The sequence below is a fragment of the Hippocampus bargibanti genome, linkage group LG11 (assembly GCF_051943395.1).
Source record: "Hippocampus bargibanti isolate YZ-2025 linkage group LG11, ASM5194339v1, whole genome shotgun sequence".
NCBI classification, from domain to species: domain Eukaryota; kingdom Metazoa; phylum Chordata; class Actinopteri; order Syngnathiformes; family Syngnathidae; genus Hippocampus; species Hippocampus bargibanti.
The window spans coordinates 5,082,291-5,102,833 of NC_142744.1; the positions used below are offsets into that span (position 1 = coordinate 5,082,291).

A 20,543-nucleotide genomic window follows, 5' to 3' on the forward strand; every position below is an offset into this window, starting at 1 on the left:
TCCTTTTCGCAGTTTCACTCATTCACTGTCACGTTCTGGTTGGCAACCAACGGGTGGCGCTGTCGGCCCCCGCCTGCTCAGGTGTTGATCATGCCAATCAGTGGCAGTTAAAAGGACTCCCGGCACAGCCATTCGGTGTCGGGTCATTGTATGTGTTTGCTTCACCCTGTCCGATTTTGTTCCTGCTGACTTTAGTACAATTTGTCAAATACACCCAGCTGCTCCCTCCTGCCTGCTTTATTAGGATCCACCACCATCACCACCATGCCAACCGTGACATTCGCTACCATTCACAAATTTGATTCGGGAATTGAAAATATGTCATAGAGCACATTCCCGAATTTCTTCGGGTTTTGTTTTTTCATGCTTGTGTGCTGATAAAGTGCTAGCCGTGGCCTCTGGTGTTGGTTTTTCTTTTCCTCAAGGGAGCAGCATTTCCCTTTTTTCCATGTTAGCACTTTGTTCCAGGTTCCGCTGTTGTTAAAGCGCTATATAAACCAATATGTATGTATTGCATTGTATTTCGGACAGCCACCCTCATTTCAAGCTCATATAACTACAGACCCATATAATTTAGGAATTAACTCTTTTTTTTTCTGATGAAAGAAGATAGGTGCGCCTTATATATGGAAAAAAAAATGAAAATACACAATTCATTGGGGGTGCGCCTTATACGCTGGTGCGCCTTATGCACCGGAAAATACGGTATGTATGGCCCGCTAGTCGAGTGGTTAGCGCATCAACCTCACTCTGCAGGGGTACCGATTTCAATTCCATCTTAGTACTTTGCCATTAATTGGTGTAGTTTCAGTGTGTAAGTACTCATACATACAAAAATCCAGCTTTGCTTACCAATAGGTAAGCAGAGCTGCAGTGTTAGCAAGGATTAGTGTTATCGTCATTTTCTACTAATACGAACGTTTGGCTAAATAGTAACTGTGATGCAGTTGTGTTAACCACCAAACTATGTGTTAGGGTCAGGAAAAGAGGTTGAGCAGCAGTTTGGGAAAGCTTTTGTAAAGACCGGCAGGATGTGATGTCATGACTGGAAGTCTGAGAAAATAAAATGCTGTGTAAGGAAATAAACAGATTAACAGTTTAAAATGTGTTTGTATGGCGAATTGCCTGAACACTATTATTAAAAAAAACAGGTGTGAGGGGAGTTCAATTTTAAAATACAGTATGAAAAAGTAAAGAACAATTTTGGATGTTCTCTCTTCGGCGCAACTGCCCTACATGTGGAAATAAACAAATTAGAATAGACGCTCCCATATTCCACGGCAAAGAACGTCACATCAAAGAAGCAGCAGTTATCTTCAATTGAGCGAAGACCAATTATTTTTAATGACGAGCATGAGGAGGGAACACAGAAACGGGTGGAAGTCCCAAAGGGGGCGGCACAGAGGAAAGCCTGGGTGGGGTGGGGGGGCAAGGAAAGATGGCATTATCGTGGCTTGTGACAAACCCCAAACGCACGGGGGGGGGGCTTGAAAGCTTTCTGTGGTCATATCAAACACGCGACTTGTTGCCCAGTGGCATGCGTCTGTTTTATTTTAGTCATGGAATGGCGAGAAACTTCCATTACAAACTGCTTTACCTCCATACTTACCTGCCAAATCGCTGCACGATGTTTATTTATTTATTTATTTGTTTGTTTGTTTTGTTTGTCAGTTTGTTTATTTGTGTATCTGTCCCTTTATTTATTTCTTTATCTCTCTCATCTCATCTCATTTTCCGTACCGCTTATTCCTCATTAGGGTCGCGGGGGTTGCTGGAGCCTATCTCAGCTGTCTTCGGGCACGAGGCGGGGGACACCCTGAATTGGTTGCCAGCCAATCGCAGGGCACACAAAGACATACAACAGTCACTCTCACATCTGCCTGCCATGCATGTTTTTGGAGTGTGGGAGGAAACCGGAGGACCCGGAGAAAACCCACGCGGGTCCGGGGAGAACATGCAAACTCCACACAGGGAGGCCGGACCGGGACGCGAACCGGCGACCTCTGCACTGTGCAGCCGGTGTGCTAACCACTCGACTACCGGGCCGCCCTTATTTATTTATTTATTTATTTATTTATTTATTTATTTATTTGGTGTGTTCATTTGTGTATGTATTTATATATTTATTTGTTTATTTATGTAATTATTTTTACTCATTTATTTATTTATGTACTCATTTATTATTTCATTTTATTAGTATTTGCAATTATTTATTTATTTAGAATTTTATTTATTATTTATTTATTTCGTTTTTGTTTTTATGATATATTAATTCATTTATGTAGGTATTTATTTATGTCCTTATTTATTTATTTGTTTATTTATTTATGTCATCATTTATTTATTTATTTATTTATGTGGTTGTTTATTGTGTTTGTTCATTTTTGTATGTATTTCTGTATTTATTTGTGTATTTATTCATTTGTTTTAATTTATTTATGTAATTATTTATTTAGTTATTTGTTTGTTGATGTACTTATTTATTTATTTGTTTGATTTTCTTTGTATTTGCATTTATTTATTTATTGAGTTAGTTAGTTAGTTTTAGTTTTTATGATATATTTATTCATTTATGTAGGTATTTATTTATTTATGTCCTCATTTATTTATTTGTTTATTTATTTATGTCGTAATTTATTTATATATATATAGAGAGAGAGAGATATTTATTTATTTATTTATTTATTTATTTATTTATGTGGTTGTTTATTGTGTTTGTTAATTTTTGTATGTATTTATTTTGTATTGTATTTATTTATTTTGTGGCCATTGTTATGATTAGTGACAGCACTCACAATTCGTTTTCATAAAAAATAGACTGTGGTTGACCGTTACCCTTCCTCATTGAAGATGCTAAAGTATATTTCTCTGTCTTTTCTCCGTTCCAGGCAGGTGTTTGGTGAATTCTATTTTGCCGTTTCATCAACTAACGTCAGGCCAACAGTTCTGGCCTTGGATGAGCAAGCACTGCTGGATGAGAACAAAACTTGTTACTGAGCAGCCAATTTCAACTCACACAGCCTAAAGGTTTGTGACGATTTGCACCCATTATTGGATTTAATAATCAACACTTCTGGTTACGATAATGCATTTTATTCACTTTGTTTGTTTTTACAGTATTTGAAAAAATCTTGTTTGTGATCTGCTCCGGTTATGCATTTTATGGGGTATATAGTGGTATCAAATTTGCGTCGTCACGCTGTCATGGAGACTGTGACACAAAACGCACAAATATGGACTGTCACTTTTGCCTTTTCGTTTGTCCCTTCTGCTGGCTGCAGCTGTTATGCAGAGGAGAAGACAATGACACATGCTGAAAGTCAGGGCAGCTTTCGCCCTCCTCCTCCTCGTTCTCTTGGCAGCCCGTATGGAAGGTCTGTTTCCATGACAACGGGAGAATTAAGGCCGAAGGAGCACCGTTCCAAAATGACACGGCGTATTTAAGAGGATAGCGAGGCTGTAAATCACTCCTGGTGAATTGATAGCAAAGGAAAAGGGGATTGGATTTTGGGGGCGATGCGAAAAGTCAGAGACTGATGGATGTCGTCCGACACTCGGATACGTACAACGACTGCCGGTCATTATTTACAGCGAATAAATGATAGAGTGACATTGTTAACATCATCTTTATTCGGAAACAATTGCTAACTTCATTCAGATAGTTTTTTTTCCAATGCATATTTATTTCACACAATTCATCGTGCATATATGGGTGTGTTCCAATGCAGTGAAATCTGCAAACATAAAAGAAGGAATTAAAATCACATACAATGAAAGCCTTTTGCTTTAATCGTTCATTAGTTAACATTTTCTGTTTCACAAAAGCTCTCAATCTGCTGTCAACGATGAGTACATCCAATGACATGCATCACTTTGCGCCTATGTTTGCATCAATATAAACCTCTGTAGAAAATATAATTGTATATATATATATTGTATATATATATATATATATATATATATATATATATATATATATATATATATATATATATATATATATATATATATATATATATATCGTATCGTATGTAAATAATGTATATGTCGTATGTAAAGCAGCAGAAGTGGAATTAACTCATTCACTGCCAGACATATGCAAAAATTACTATTTACAATTGTATTTTATTTATTGTTGTGTCTATGCTTGAAATAAAATTATTATTATTATTATTATTATTATTATTATTATTATTATTATTATTATTATTATTATTAATTATTATTATTATTTAAATGCATCCATTCCAGTTCCAGGGTTTTTGTCATTTTCATTCAAATTGCAGGACGCACAGAATATTGAGTTTTAGGACTATATAAACATTCAATGCAGCATAAGAAACTTTAGACTCTCTTCCTTCATCAGAAAAAATAGTTAATTCATGAGTTATGTGCGTCTGGAGTTATCTGAGCTTGAAATGAGGGTGGCTGTCCAAAATACAATGTAATACATACATATTGGTTTCTATAACGCTTGAACAACAGCTGAAGCTGGAACAAAGCGCTAACATGGAAAAAAATGGAAATTCTGCCCCCTTGTGGAAGGGGAAAACAATGCCAGAGGTCTGACTGGCGCTTTATCGGCAGTCCCTGCAACAAAGAAAAAATATTTGGGAAGGGCGCTCTATGTCATATTTTCAAATCCGGAATAAAATCGGGAATGGCAGTGAATGAGATAATTAATTAATTTATTTATGTGTATTTATTTATTTATTTTTTTGTGTTTTTATACATTTATTCACCTGTGTATTATATTATATTATATATATATATATATATATATATATATATATATATATATATATATATATATATATTGAATATATATATATCTATATATATAATTATTTATATATTTAGTTGGTTATTTGTTAGTTTATTTGTTTTTTTAATTTATGGCAGTGAATGAGATAATTAATTAATTTATGTATGTGTATTTATTTATTTATTTGTGTTTTTATTCATGTATTCATTAATTCACTTGTGTATTTATTTATGTATGTATTTATTTATTTAGTTGGTTATTTGTTAGCTTATGTTTTTATGTATGGCAGTGAATGAGATCATTAATGTATGAAAATGTGTTTATTTTTTATTTTTATTTTTCCTTCTTTCTTTCTTTATTTCTTTATGTATTTATGTATGTATTTATTTATTTATTTATTTATTTTTATTTGGGTTGTATTCATTTATTCATTGATTCACTTATGTATTTATTTATGTATTTATTTAATGAATTATTTAGTTAGTTAGTTATTTGTTAGTTTATTTGTTTTTTTTTTATTTATTTTATGAAGTGCAAATGCATTTCGGGCTGAATGTGTGACTAATGGTGGTCATCCCCCCTTTTTTTCGGAAGGGGAAAATATATTTACTAGAGTAGATCATCTGAAACCTACTGTTGAATCTTACAATCCTTTTTTTGTCACTTGTTACTGCTAAAATCTTCATACCTGCTCGACGCCGTTGTTTCTATTGCTTCTGATGCCGCACACTGACACACCTGAGTTAATGACATCCCATCGACAGCACTCCCGCGACCACGTCATCAAATACATTCAGGCGGAGCATTTCAATATTTATCGTTTTATGTGACTCACAGTGCCACAAAGGAAGTCGTCTTCTTTTATTTCTTTCGTTTTTGTTTCTTTAAATAAGCTGTTCCACTCATCTTCAGCTTCACAGCACATTGATGTATTGATGAGCTTGTGAAAGGGAACACAAGATAGCATTTAGGAAAAAAATGCATATGAAAAGTGAGCACGTGTTAAAGCTTTTTTTTTTTCTATGTAAATGAGACCTATTTGTCATGAGGCGAGGTCTCTGCTCCATTGCGTATCACAGTTCTTTCTTTTTTTTTTGCATAAAATACCAGTTAAGTCCTGATTAGAAATGTTTATAGATATAGATATAGTGATGTATAGAGAGAGTTTTCATCTGTGTCGCCGTCATTCTTCGAAAAGTTTTTCCAGGCAAGAGTTTAATTTGTCCCATCTTGTCATGAGGAGATCGTCCTCGATCGCCATAACGGCGAGGAAACGATGGTGCGTTCATTTTGGGGCTTGGGAAGAAAAGTTTCCGAGGGTTTCCCAATCAGGCCACACCCCTTAGCGGAAGCCCATTCTTTGCTACGAGGAGTCCTGGTTGACTGCTTTTCCTCCGTTCATGGTGGGGGTCCCTGAGCTCTTGCGGGAGCGGTGCTTGTCCTCGATCTCGTGCAGCGACGGCTCGCGGTACATGCAGACTGAAGGGAGATGATCATGGTGGGGAAGGGGTGGAAGAAATGAGAATGGATGTGTGTAGAAACAAAGTTAAGACGCCGGTTAGGAATTTATTTGGAGCTAACATAGAACCAAGCCAACAGGTTCATTATCCGACACCAGGGGCCAGAAACATATATGGCTCTTTTGAGGATTGCCTCTGGCTCGCAGATAAAACTTAAAGGACAACCGACACCATTTTTTTGTTTCCTAACTCACATCAGAAAAAAACGTTTTATAGCATCTAAAATACCCAAAACACACAGGCTGATCTTTTTAGTCAAATGCAAAACACCAATAAAAATGAGTTAAAGTGTCCCAAAACTACTTCAAAATGACCACGGAAATTGCGAGTTTCAGCAGGTCCCGCCCTTTTGTTCGTGACGTCACGCCAGGACGTCTTCGCCTTGCTCTAGAATCAAAACAATGGCTTCAGATTTGGAGAAGATGCTTTCTTGTTACTCATCCAGTTATGACGAGTTAAAAAAGGTTCTGCCATGCTTCAAATTTGTAATGAAACAATACCATCGATGAAACAGTCAAATGTCAATGGCACTTTGACCAGCCCCATGCTACGTTAGCATCAATATACTTTTGCGATAGACAGCAGAGAGCAAGCGTTCAAGATAATGCAGGCTAGCTAGCAGAAACTTCGCGTATGGCCCTGGCAAGTTGACTTTCACTCCGATAGTTTGAATGGATTTTAAAAAAACATTAGGAACAGAAAACCATTCATATTCATGGTATTATCACAAAATAATAAGATAGATAGATAGATAGATAGATAGATAGATAGATAGATAGATAGATAGATAGATAGATAGATAGATAGATAGATAGATAGATAGATAGATAGCTCGCTCGCTAGCTAGCTAACTAACGATCCAGGTAACTAGTGGTCGAGCTAGCTAGGTCTCTTTCTATTCAGCTAGCTGGCTAATCCCTTACATTACAGGTGTCAAGTCAAATGTGTGTGTGTGTGTTGTGTGTAGTGTGGTGTAATCCCTTGTGTTACAGGTGTGTGTGTGTGTGTGTGTGTGTGTGTGTGTGTGTGTGTGTGTGCTCGCGTGGCTCTCGCGGAAAAGCTTTTACAGCTCTCTTAGTCAGAAAGGTTCCGGACCCCTGTCCAATATTGACGTTTGTTTTTTTTTTATGAATTCAGTTTCCATCAACTTGACTGTGATATTTTATATGAAAAATATGTTTTTTTTGTTACCTTCTATGGGCCTGGGTACAAAGTGAGAAGAAGGTTTGGTCTTCTTGACCCGATTGCCTTTCATGACTTGACCCTCCTTGGTGAGGCCAAGGAACCAGGCCCGGCCCGATTCCTGCTGTCGGTACACAGTGGACGAGTAGATGACGTAGTAGTTCTCGAAAACGGATTCCTTGAATTTGCACTCGGGCGTGAACGTTTCCTTTGAGAGCAGAATAGAAAACGAGTATTGTCAATATTGTTAGCGCACGTCAATGTGTCTTTGATAGGAACTGAAACGGGAATGTCCTAGTTTGTAAGATGAGGTATCACTGTATTGTATTGCATTGTTATCAAAGTCATTGACGCGGGAAAGATAGGGAGGACGTGACATCGCCTGGATTCTACATTAATGCCGTGGCACAGCGGAGGAGTCAATAAGAATCTATATCATGCTTGCGTTATCGCCGTCTCTGTGTGGCGGTGTGTATTTAATTTGCCGTTATAGACAGTATGTACAGTACGCCATCCCACTGTTACACAAATTCTACTGACCTGGAAACAGACACTGGCGAGGCAATTGTGGAATTGTGCTACTTTAGTGGCCAACGAATACCATGACAGAGTAGCCGTTTGTGTAATGCGATCAGTTTTAACGACGCCTTGGCGAAGGTTCAGTCCTGAATAAAAAAAAAAAACTTTAACCTTCTCGCGGGAATTTCCGGCCCTATTTACTTCATCACTTTGGCTTTCCCACGCCCTCAGGATGACTCTTATTCACTGCTTCCAACTGTCTCACCATCATCATCCTGACTCTACTTGGCTACGAAATACTACCAAATAGTATCCATTCCACCAGAAATACAGTAGATCCAAGAAATGACATTTTTCTAGATTTTTTTCTATTAACTCCTTCATTGCCAATCTGCTAATTGAAAATATGATGTGGAGCGCCATATAAAGCGCGAGTCAGACCTCTGGCAATGTTTTTTCCATTACACGAATGGGCAGCTTTTGTCTTTTGTAGAGCGGCCTGAATTTCAAGCTCAGATAACTCCAGATTCATATAACTTGGGAATTAACTCATTTTTTTTTGTTGACAGAACAGATGAACAAATGAAATGTATTATTATTATTATTATTATTATTATTATTATTATTATTATTATTATTATTGCACATTGGAGGGAGGGATGGAGGGATGAATCTGTTTTTGATTGGCTGTTACATTTGTGAATGAATAAAGAAATGTCCGTTTTGCTTTCTTAATGAATTTCATGTGTGCAATTAGAAGGAATGGTCAAAATTATTTATCAATTTTTAAGAATTGATTGCTGTTTTTTTAATTGAGCCAAATAAATATCAAAGTTGTAGTTCAGTTCTGAAATCTGGGCTTGTTTTTTTATGTTTGATTTTATTTGTATTTTTTTGTTTGTTTTTTTGTGCCCCCGAATGGCCTGGTACACCAACTGCAACTGCATTTAGAGGTGTGGTCTCCTTGGTGGCCACCTTAAATCAGGTGTGTGTGTGTCAACGCTAAGCTCAGCATGTCAGCAAGACAGTTGATTTGAAAAGGTTCTCCTTGGATTTATTGGAAAGCATTTTTAAGAGTCAAAATTGTTTTTCACGCTTGAAAGATCAGTAGATTTCCTTCATTAGCATTCTCAACTTGACTCCTGACCTCCTCACCTGAACAAAAATGGTAAGTGCATTGAAGTCTTGTTGAGTATTTCATGTCGTTTCGACACAGTGACACATTGGATTGACACTGTTGACACTTTGTTGCTGAATACTGTTGCTGAATACTGACACTGGTCATCTGACACTGATCTGTCAACACATATTTAAACAAATCGATAAATAGTTAACGCATATTTGACAATATAGCTGACTTTGACTTGACTATAAAGAAATAAATGAATAAATACATTGGTGAATAGGTAAATAAATAAACACATACATAAATAGAAAACTAAACATTTTGTAGTACTTTTTTTTTTAACCATTTAACGCCATAAACCAATAATGACGAGGAACCCTGTACGGATTTGCGTTCAAACATTTTAACCGATGCCAATTTACTCTTACTTTAAATCTGAAAACTTCGTGTTGATCCGTGTTGATGGTGAAATTAGAAGGAAAACACATAAATAACGCGATGGTGAATCGTTGTGTGTTGCACCAAGACTACTATTTGATACTAGTTGACACAAATTCCCAGCAGACAAATCAGACCATTTCCAACATTACCAAAGCTTTATAGGTGTCAAAGTCAAGGCCCGCGGGCCAAATCCGGCCCGCCACATCATTTTTTTTCGGCCCGCGAAAGCAAATCAAACTTGTTAAATTCCATGATGATTGCTAAAATCTGAGCCAAAATTTCATATTTTTGGATGTCAACCACAATAAAAGTCATTATTCTTGACTTCAGATTTGAAAACGAGTTATTCATTAATTTGCTGTGTGCTCTATATGTAATATTTGAAGGGATTTAAACATTCTAATGGGTTCCCCAAATTCATAACGGCCCTCGAGAGGAAACCATAACTACAATGTGGCCCGCGGCAAAAAATGACTTTGACACCCCTGCTTTATAGGCACCCAAGCATGAAGTGCAAAAATGGTTCCACTCCAGTGTCATTGTCACTCGAATTCCAGGACTCACAGAATATTGAGTTTTAGGACTACATAAACATTCAATACAGCCTTAGAAACCTTAGACAGTCTTCTTCCATCAGAAAAAAAGAGTTAATTCCTAAATTATATTAGTCTGGAGTTATATGAGCTTGAAATGTGGGCGCCTGTCCAAAATTCAATGCAATATTGGATTATATAGCGATTTAACAACAGCTGAAGCTGGAACAAAGCACTAACATGGAAAAAAGGTGCTGAATCCTTGTGGAAAAGAAAAAGACATTGCCAGAGGCCATGGCCAGCGCTTTATCGGCACTCAAGCATGAAAAAAAACAAAACCCAAAAATATTCGGCAATGGCGCTCTCGGTCATATTTTCAATTCCAGAATAAATTCCTGAATGGCAGTGAATGAGTTAAAAATAAAAGCAGTGTGTGAGAGTGTTTCTATGCTCTCACAGAATTTCACAGTTGGGTCACAGCCCAGCTTGAGTCGCTGCCCGTTCATTCCGAAAAGACACACGTGTGCAATGCAAACGCCGCAAAGGACTTTGGGAAGGTGAGGTCACTGAGGTCAGCGCTATATGGACAACCTCTGGTGGGGTCAGCGGGGGGGGCGAGTTATCAGAGCTCATATGTAAAGGGCCGTCAAATTGCACAAGTTTCTATCTGGGATGGAGCTCAGCGGGTCACGTTCTGCCTGCCTGTGTGGCGGCGGGTGCTTTTGGATGTGCGCACCATCGTGCATGTGTGTGTAAGGCAGACAATGACACAGCGAACACCATCAGGCGACAGGCAACTTCTATTTCTGTTCTGAGCCCAAATCAGTTCAAGCACATTATAGCGGTGCTTTTCAAACTGGGCTGCGCAAGCTGTAATTGAGGAGGGGGGACGCATGAAATAATATGCCCTAAAAATGATGGATAAACAACTCTGCCTTTTCAAATGCCGTATTATGCACACAATTTAAATTGCCGTATTTTCCAGTGTATAAGGCGCACCCAAAAGCCTTGATTTTTCTTCAAAAGATGACCCTGCGCCTTATACAACAGGTGCACCTTATATATGCAGTAAGATTGAGCCACAATAGGTCTCGCAACTACTGTCAGCAGCAACCGACTCCATTCCGGTGCACCTTATATATGGAAAACGTTTGTAAATACACCATTCATCAGGGGTACGCCTTGTGCACTGGAAAATACGGTATATATTATATTTGGAAAACTTTTTTCATTCATTGAATGTGCGCATTATAGTCCGGTGCACCTTATATATATATGGAAAAAGTTTGAAAATACACCATTCATTGGGGGTGCGCCTTATATTCCGGTGTGCCTTATACACTAGAAAATACCCTATATATTATATTTGAAAAACTTGCTTTCATTCATTGAATGTGTGCCTTATAGTCCGGTGCACCTTATATATGGTGGAAAAAGGTTGAAAATACACCATTCATTGGGGGTGCGCCTTATATTCTGGTGTGCCTTATACACTGGAAAATACCCTATATATTATATTTGAAAAACTTGCTTTCATTCATTGAATGTGTGCCTTATAGTCCGATGCACCTTATATATGGTGGAAAAAGTTTGAAAATACACCATTCATTGGGGGTGCGCCTTATATTCTGGTGTGCCTTATACACTGGAAAATACCCTATATATTATATTTGAAAAACTTGCTTTCATTCATTGAATGTGCGCCTTATAGTCCGGTGCATCTTATATATGGTGGAAAAAGTTTGAAAATACACCATTCATTGGGGGTGCGCCTTATATTCTGGTGTGCCTTATACACTGGAAAATACCCTATATATTATATTTGAAAAACTTGCTTTCATTCATTGAATGTGCGCCTTATAGTCCGGTGCACCTTATATATATGGAAAAAGTTTGAAAATACACCATTCATTGGGGGTGCGCCTTATATTCTGGTGTGCCTTATACACTGGAAAATACCCTATATATTATATTTGAAAAACTTGCTTTCATTCATTGAATGTGCGCCTTATAGTCCGGTGCACCTTATATATGGTGGAAAAAGTTTGAAAATACACCATTCATTGGGGGTGCGCCTTATATTCCGGTGTGCCCTATACACTGGAAAATACCCTATATATTATATTTGAAAAACTTGCTTTCATTCATTGAATGTGCGCCTTATAGTCCGGTGCACCTTATATATGGTGGAAAAAGTTTGAAAATACACCATTCATTGGGGGTGCGCCTTATACTCCAGTGCACCTTATACACTGGAAAATATGGTATCTGTATCTACCCCGGTCAAGGATGACGCTTCTTACTGATGTCACAACGTTTATTGTGAAACACTTGAACACCGTGAAAGTCCAAATAAATTATATTTTTGTTGTCATGGCAACCAATGACAAGATACCCGCCAGTTACAGTATCTATTATATTTTGAAACCGTTTTTAATTCATTGAATATGCGCCTTATATATGGAAAAAGTTTGAAAATACACCATTCATTTGGGGTGCGCCTTATACACCAGAAAATACGGTATACTGTATATTATATTTGGATTATTTTTTTTGATTCATTTATTGCCTTGTAGTCCGGTGCGCGTTTTATATGGAAAAGATTTGAAAGTACAACATTCATTGGGGGTGCGCCTTATACTCCGGTGCACCTTATACACCGGAAAATACGGTGTCTAAAAATGAAAAAAAAAAAGTTTTTATCATTTCTTATGCAGTGGAAACATGTTCTGTATTTATAATTGTTCTTTAACCAAGCAAAAACATATACAGTAAAGTCTCGTTATATCGATATCGGTTATATCGATAGTACTGCTTATTACGATACTATTTCTATGAACGCAAGGAGAACATTTACATGCCGCAGGATCGGATATATCGATAGTCCGGTTATATCGATATTTTTTCCGACTCCCGAGAATATCGATATAACGAGACTTTACTGTATTAGTTTATTTTAGGATAAAGTTTTTCATAGGTTCATTGAAATGTGAAAAATGAGCGTACTTGACTATTCTTCAGGAGCTGTTGCGCCATAGACAGTGCACCAGCCACCCTCACCCCCAAATAACACAGTTTCAAGGACATCACCCCATGAGGTTGGCTTTGAGTCTGTCCCATGTGGACAAGGGGAAAAAAAGCTCCGGGGAATGATAAGGGCAGAACGTAAGTGACTTTGAAGTCTGACAGCGCACCTTGTTTGCAGATGAGTGAGTGAGGTTAAAAAAAATGAAGTGAGGAACACGGGTAGCAGTCTCTCATTCATAAAATGTCCTTTGTGAAATTGTGTGTAGAGAGGAAGCAGGCAATGAAGAGGAATCGGCACCCAAAAAAAGAGCACATTCACACACAAATGCGTTGTTTTGGAATATATAATGAGGCATTGTTGTTAGTGCTATAAAACACTGTGGGGGTGGGGGTAGGAGGCATATTTTTAGGCTAAGAAACAGAAGGGTGATTGCAAAAAAAAGAATGTAAGGGCCAGATTGGAATTACAAGTTTTTGTTGTCTTGCATACAAAGCGAATCAGAGCATTCTGTTATGTTCACACCCACAACGGTGCACACTACCCCGATTTTAAACACTACAAAGCTATGTAGGTCTGCAAGAATACCAAAACAAAGTCAAGGCTGCATCTGTGCAGGTTTGTCCACATGAATTTAGTCTGAAAAGGATGCTTTGATCCTCTCCTCTTTCATCTAGAACTGCTTCATGTCACAAAGAGGGTACAGCAAGTGCTGACAAATGAGTGACTCTCTGTGTCTTTGTGTTGTCATATTATTTATTTATTTATTTTTACTTCAAGATGGCGCCGCAAGAGTGGCTGCCTTTCCAGCAGCTCGTGTATTTTGTTTTTTCACTTCCTTCTTTCCTTTCCTCTTCCTTTTATAACTTTGCTGCTGTGTTACTACTGGATGGTGATCGATGGTAGCCCAGCACCTTAGCATGGAATAATCAACTACTTGTGCAAAATTCTTGGGCCACTCTCAAGCTGTCTATGCTATTCTGTTACAACCACAAGGACCTAAGAGCTAGTCAGTAACTGATAGGTTGGTCATGGTTTAAAATGTATTTATCCTAACTGTATCTGTCCTGTTGCTTACTGTCATCAAATTATTTGCTGTGAGGAAAAAAAGTACTTGAGCTTTAAATGGAAACTTTAAAATTACTGTGCAAATAATTTTATGCGTGTATATGTATGCATATACGCGTGTGTATGCGTGTGTGTATGCGTGTGTGTATGCGTGTGTGTATGCGTGTGTGTATGCGTGTGTGTGTATGCGTGTGTGTGTATGCATGTGTGTATATGCATGTGTGTATATGCATGTGTGTATATGCATGTGTGTATATGCATGTGTGTGTGTATATGCATGTGTGTGTATATATGCATGTGTGTACATGCTTGTGTGTATCTGCATGTGCGTATGCATGTGTGTATATGCATGTGTGTGTATATGCATGAGTCTGTGTGTATATGCATGTATGTTTAGGCATGTGCATGTGTATATGCATGTGTGTCTATATACGTGTGTCTATGCCTGTGTATATGCATGTGTTTATATGTATGTACATATGTATGTATATGTATATATATATATATATGTGTATGTATATTTTTCTGTGTATACGTGTATATATATGGATCTGTGTGTGTGTGTGTGTGTGTGTGTGTGTGTGTGTGTGTGTGTGTGTGTGTGTGTGTGTGTGTGTGTGTGTGTGTGTGTGTGTGTGTGTGTGTGTGTGTGTGTGTGTGTGTTTTTTTACATCAGGTATACATTACATTATATAGTCCTTGCATCAATATTCAATAAAATATCCCCTAATTTATGGACACAAGGGACGATTGCTGCATGGGGCTGTTTTTTTCTGAATTAAAAATCAATAGAATTGTTGCTTCCACTGATGGAAGAATAGAGACAGAATGACACAAAGATATGAAGAGAGTTATGGCTATTGATTTATAGTTTGCATATGAGAGGGAGAGAGAGAGAGAGAGAGAGAGAGAGAGAGAGAGAGAGAGAGAGAGAGAGAGAGAGAGAGAGAGAGAGAGAGAGAGAGAGAGAGAGAGAGAGAGAGAGAGAGAGAGAGAGAGAGAGAGAGAGAGAGAGAGAGAACCAAAGCGTGGTTAGATAACAGATGGATAGATAGCGAGACTGCTGATTCTCGCTGCAACCAAGCAACAGCAAACTAGGTCATATTGAGAAGAATTGATGAATAATGGAAGGGGTATTTTCATTTTCACACATGCGCTAACAGGGCGAAAACACTCCACACTACAAGCATGATCAACCACGCTCACCCACAGTCTCATCAGCAAAAGCCTCAACGGGGCTCCAGCCAATCAACGGCGACCACTTCAACTGATGAACACCGGGGGCGGAGAAAAAAAAAAAGTTAACAGCTACCGTAATGGCTTCCCAAATCTCCCGTCCCCCGTGGCATTCCCGAATTTGTTTTTTCATGCGGGGGTCTGTTTCAAGCTTCGATCAGACCTCTGGCAATGTTTTTCCCTCCTACGAGGGGGCAGCATTTACCTTTTGTACAGTGGCCCCCATTTCAAGCTCAGATAACTCCAGTCCCATATAATTTAGGAATTAACTATTTTTTTCTGATGAAATAAGAGAGTCATAGGTTTCTTGTGCTGAATTTAATGTTGATGTAGTCCTAAAACTCAGTATTATTTGGGGTCTTGCAATTAGAGTAAAAATGACAAAAACCCTGGCACGGGAGTGGACACATTTTTGCACATTGTCTGGCCGTGAATGAGTTAAATGATCGTGAACCATATGGTAGGAGGACATTGAAAAAATAAGTTGCAATCACAATTCTATGTATTATTATTATTATTATTATTATTATTATTATTATTATTATCATTGTGTTTGCTTTCAACATTTAGCCTGCTTTCAACATTTAATGTGCACATTCCACCATGGCGTCCCTAATCCACTGCTGAAAAGGATGCTTTTATCATCTCCTCTTTCATCTAGAACTGCTTCATGTCACAAAGAGGGTACAACAGAAGAATGAATATCTGTGTCTTTGTGTTGTCATATAATGTCATGTTTTTACTTTATGATGGCGCCCCATTAGTGGCTGCCTTTCCACCAGCTCCTGTATTTTGTTTTTCTACTTCTTTCTTTCCTTTCCTCTTCGTTTCATAACTGCTGCTGTGAAATGTAAATTTCTCTACTGCGAGACGAATAAAGGTACATCCAATCCAATTCTATTATTATTATTATTATTATTATTCTGAGGGGCGGGGTATATTTTTTTCAAAATCACTCAGCCCTACTAAATTCTCAAACTGTACTGCTGAATCATTGGCAATCCATATGCTAATTCGCTCCTTCTATGAGCAGCGTACGAGGCTCCAAAATACATTCTGCCCACTGATCCTTGCTTATTTCCCATGTTTCCCATCACCAAAGTGCATTTGGCTTGCGTTTGTAATTAAAATATAAAATAATATATATAAAAAAAATATAAAAAAATAACAAATGGCCACCTTTTTGACAAACATTACCGCTCGCGTGGCCAGAAAGGTCAAAATTGCATTTGCCAACCCATAAAAAGGATAGTTAAGAAGGATAAATGGAGTGTCTCGGCTGTTAGGCTGAAAGCTGCCATTTGACACCAGGGCGCCGCTCAGCTTGTAATTCATAAAAATCACGAGTCCCCCGGACACAAATGATGCCTTCATGAACGGTAGGAGGGTTGCACGCAGGGCCCCGTTGACACTCTGCGCTCAATTTGCAGTCATTTCAATGAATCACACGGTGGCCCGGGTGCTATTTAACATTAATTACACTGGCGGTGCGGTGGGAGGTGATCATTGCGAGCTTGTTTATGAGTCTTAAAAGTTCTGAATGAAATCAGCCCGCCCGGGATGAGTCGCGTTTGCACATCGACGTCCTTGTCTGAAGCCGGCAAGGGCTCATGAGTCAAACTCACAAAATTGCTGGACTTTGCGCCACTGGAGAAAAATGGACGCCATCTGGACCTGTCTCACTCGTGATAAAATGGCTCCCTTATCAGTACACGCAAGCAACAGACATCGGTATGTCCTTCAAACGCCTTATGGCCATTTTGACAGAAAGAAGTCAGACAGATGGGATATAGGGGCTGGGGGAATGTCATGCAACCCCATCTTTTCCAGTTACAGTCAAATCTCTGTTTTTGACCATAATCCGTTCCAGAAACCTATTCGAAAACTGATTTGGTTGAAAATCGAAACATCCATCCATTTTTCCAGATGATCACATTAGAGTCGCGGGGGTTGCTGGAGCCTATCCCAGCTGTCTAATAGATGGTAGGCGTGGGGGCACCCTGAACCGGTTGCCAGCTAAACACAACCATTTGCACTCACACTCACACCTAGGGGCGATTTGAGGTGTTCAATCAGCCTGCCATGGATGTTTTTGGAATGTGGGAGGAAACCGGAAGACCCGGAGAAAACCCACGCCGGCCCGGGCAGAACATCCAAACACCACACAGAACACTGAGGTCTTGAACTCACGACCTCTGCACTGTGAAGTCGACGTGCTAACCACTCGACGACCGGGCCGCCCTAACGTTATAATCAATTTAATCAATGTCTGCTTTTGTAAAATCGTGATTGAACAATATAAACGCGTTAACTCACGCGATATGAGAATAACAGGAAGTGACGTATAAGGAAGCAAAGGGGCATATATTTTGGTACCCATATTTGTTAATTTGTTATGAATCATATACATTTGAGGGTAAAACTGTTATGAGTTACAAAAATTGGATGTGATGCATCAAACCTTCCTCGACTGAAAACTCCCACTATGAGAAGCTCATTTCTTTCTCTGAAAGTCATTCTATTGGCTATCTATTAGCTAGCTAGCTGGCTATCGAGCTAGCTCTATGTTTAGCTATACATTTGCGCTCTATATGTTATTTGCTATCTATCTATCTATCTATCTATCTATCTATCTATCTATCTATCTATCTATCTATCTATCTATCTATCTATCTATCTATCTATCTATCTATCTATCTATCTATCTATCTATCTAGCTAGCTAGCTATTACTTGTCTTACCTCACCCATAAAAAAACTTATCCTGTGACTCTAATGTGACCTTGAGAGTTTTGAAGGGCACTTGTGAATGAAATGTATTATGATTGTTATTGTTAGCTATCTCTTAGCTAGCTAGCTAACTTTCTATCTATTCGAGTTATTCCGGTTTGAGTGAATGCTGGCGCATGTCGCTGCCGCTGCTCACCCACAGAAAAACTGATCCTGTGACTGTAAAGTGACCTTGAGAGTTTTGAAAGGCGCTTTTAAATGAAATGTAGTATTATTATTATTATTTTTTCGGTTGTGAACTGAGGCTATAATTTTGCTGGTTTACCAGCAAATATTTTTGTTCGCTGATGAAGGTTCTCGGATGAGGATCGAAACGTCCAACACCTTCAAAGAAGTACAGATGACGGCTGAAAAAAACTTTTTATCGATGGTTTGTATGCGGATAAACTCAATGGCGAGTCCATAAGACCAAAGCGGGCAATTTGAAACTATTTGAACTCAATGTCGAATTAAATGTAAAACATGCGCCGTGCTGCCTGATCAACAAAGTGGGAGGATAAGTGCTTCACAACAACACAATAACAGTACATCACAAGGGCTCTTGTGCTTAATGCTGGATATTCATCAAAGAGGATGGAACAAAACGTGTGCGGAATGCTGAAATACTGGTGAAACACACAGAAAATGGAAAGTGTGGGTCTTACCGAGCTGTAGAGCATGCCCTCGCCGTTCATGCCGATGTAGAAGCCACTCTTCACTCCCTGGATGGCCACCACTCTCAGACCCACGGGAATGAGATTAAACAGGGCTGCACCACGGCAAAGTCAGTTGTCAGGGCAGTCAGGACCACGTACAAAAGAGACAAAAGGGGAAAGAAGAAGACAATTTAGTTTTCGCTTTACCCTTGGAGGCAAAAGAATGGCGGATTTGTCTTTCAAGGGTGGCTTTTCGGTGCTCTGACAGCAGTTAAGTGAATAAAAACAAGAAGTGAAGATGGATGGGGACATGAAAGTATGCGCCAGTGTTCACTCAACCCAGAATAACTGAAATAGAAGGTTAGCTAGCTAGCCAATAGATAGCTAGCTCATTAGCTATCTAGATACATAGCTAATAGATAGCAAATCGTTCGGTAGGTAGATAGCCAGCTAAATAGCGAGATAGCTCAAGTGAGCAACTCTAAGGGGAATCAGGCTTCATGGTCCAAAGGTAACCTTTGAGAGGTAAATTGAACCAGCAACATTTTATGGATTTCAGAATGAAGACGAATGTATTTGAAAGCTGGAGGTTGATTGCTTCGGTGTACTTTTGATGGTACGTTGAGTTATGTAAAAGTATAAATGTTTTGGGGTTTTGCATGTATATTCAAGGATTATCATATTCACTTTTTTTTTTTTATCTCAAATCATCCCTCCCTATTGAAATGAATGGAAAAATATTTAATCTGTCCCATAATCATCCATTTCACTGACTCTCCCGGCAATTGGCGATTGGCGTTTTCGTGTTTATTATGTTTGTCAAAGTCATTATAAGTGACTTGCACGCTGGGTCCGAGACGACAGTAATTTCATCTGTGCTGTATGGCATATATATTAGCATATTTGACAATAAAGCTGACTTGGACTTGGACTTGACATTTATGCATTTCGACAACAGACGTTTTTTTAGCCATAATAAATTGGTAATTATGACAATAGTTAAATCATCTGCGATATTGTAAAAATCCTGATTGTATGAATTGTATGAATGTAAATTTCTCCACTGCGAGACTAATAAAGGCAAATCCAATCCATCCAATAGGAGCAAACCCCCTGACCGATTTGCGTAAAATAGATTGTGAAACAATCATAAAACATTCATTTGTTAAAAAATCTGTGAATAAACCGTTATTCTTGACATCTTTATGTGGTTTGAGTCATAACGGCCCTGAAAGGGAAACTGTAATTAACATCTGTACCATGACAACAATAAATTCAACACTTTTGACTTAATGTGACTAATCGGATGCTCAAGAAAAACACCCCTAGTAGTGCTATGTTCTTTTTTCCGTTTATTTTTATGTTTTGTTTTTTTAATACTCACATCTTTTTATTCTTTGCAAAAATTGCAATAAAAAAATGCCTGTATCATGAATCCACTGTTTAGAGATTATTGAATCGGTTTGAGCCAGAAAAAAATACTGTCATAAAATGACCAAATGTTGTCCATTTTGTCTGCTTAGTTGACTAAACAGACAAAATGGATTGTCTTCGACTATAAGAATTCCACCATATTATAGTCCCCAACGCAAACATGAATTTTAATTTGTTCCTCTGTAGCAGTAGTAAGCCAAAATTATCAGTCGCGGCCTCACTGATACTTACAGTACGTACTCTTTAGTCAGCCAGTGATGGCTTAGGTTA

At 38.3% G+C, this 20,543-nt stretch overlaps 1 protein-coding gene across 4 annotated transcripts in view; it reads right to left on the reverse strand.

Annotated features, from left to right (window-relative positions):
• Positions 1-5,139: 5,139 nt before the first annotated feature.
• The window catches only part of LOC148891235 (fibroblast growth factor 12), a 37,037-nt gene continuing 21,633 nt past the window's right edge, over positions 5,140-20,543 (reverse strand). For all 4 annotated transcript variants that reach the window (XM_089008549.1, XM_089008548.1, XM_089008547.1 and 1 more), the window contains 3 exons: positions 18,849-18,952; positions 7,477-7,675; positions 5,140-6,244 (listed from right to left, as the gene is read on the reverse strand). In XM_089008549.1, coding sequence (XP_088864675.1) covers positions 6,129-6,244; positions 7,477-7,675; positions 18,849-18,952 — 419 coding nt within the window. In that variant the 3' untranslated portion in view covers positions 5,140-6,128. The remainder of the gene's footprint in view (positions 6,245-7,476; positions 7,676-18,848; positions 18,953-20,543) is intronic.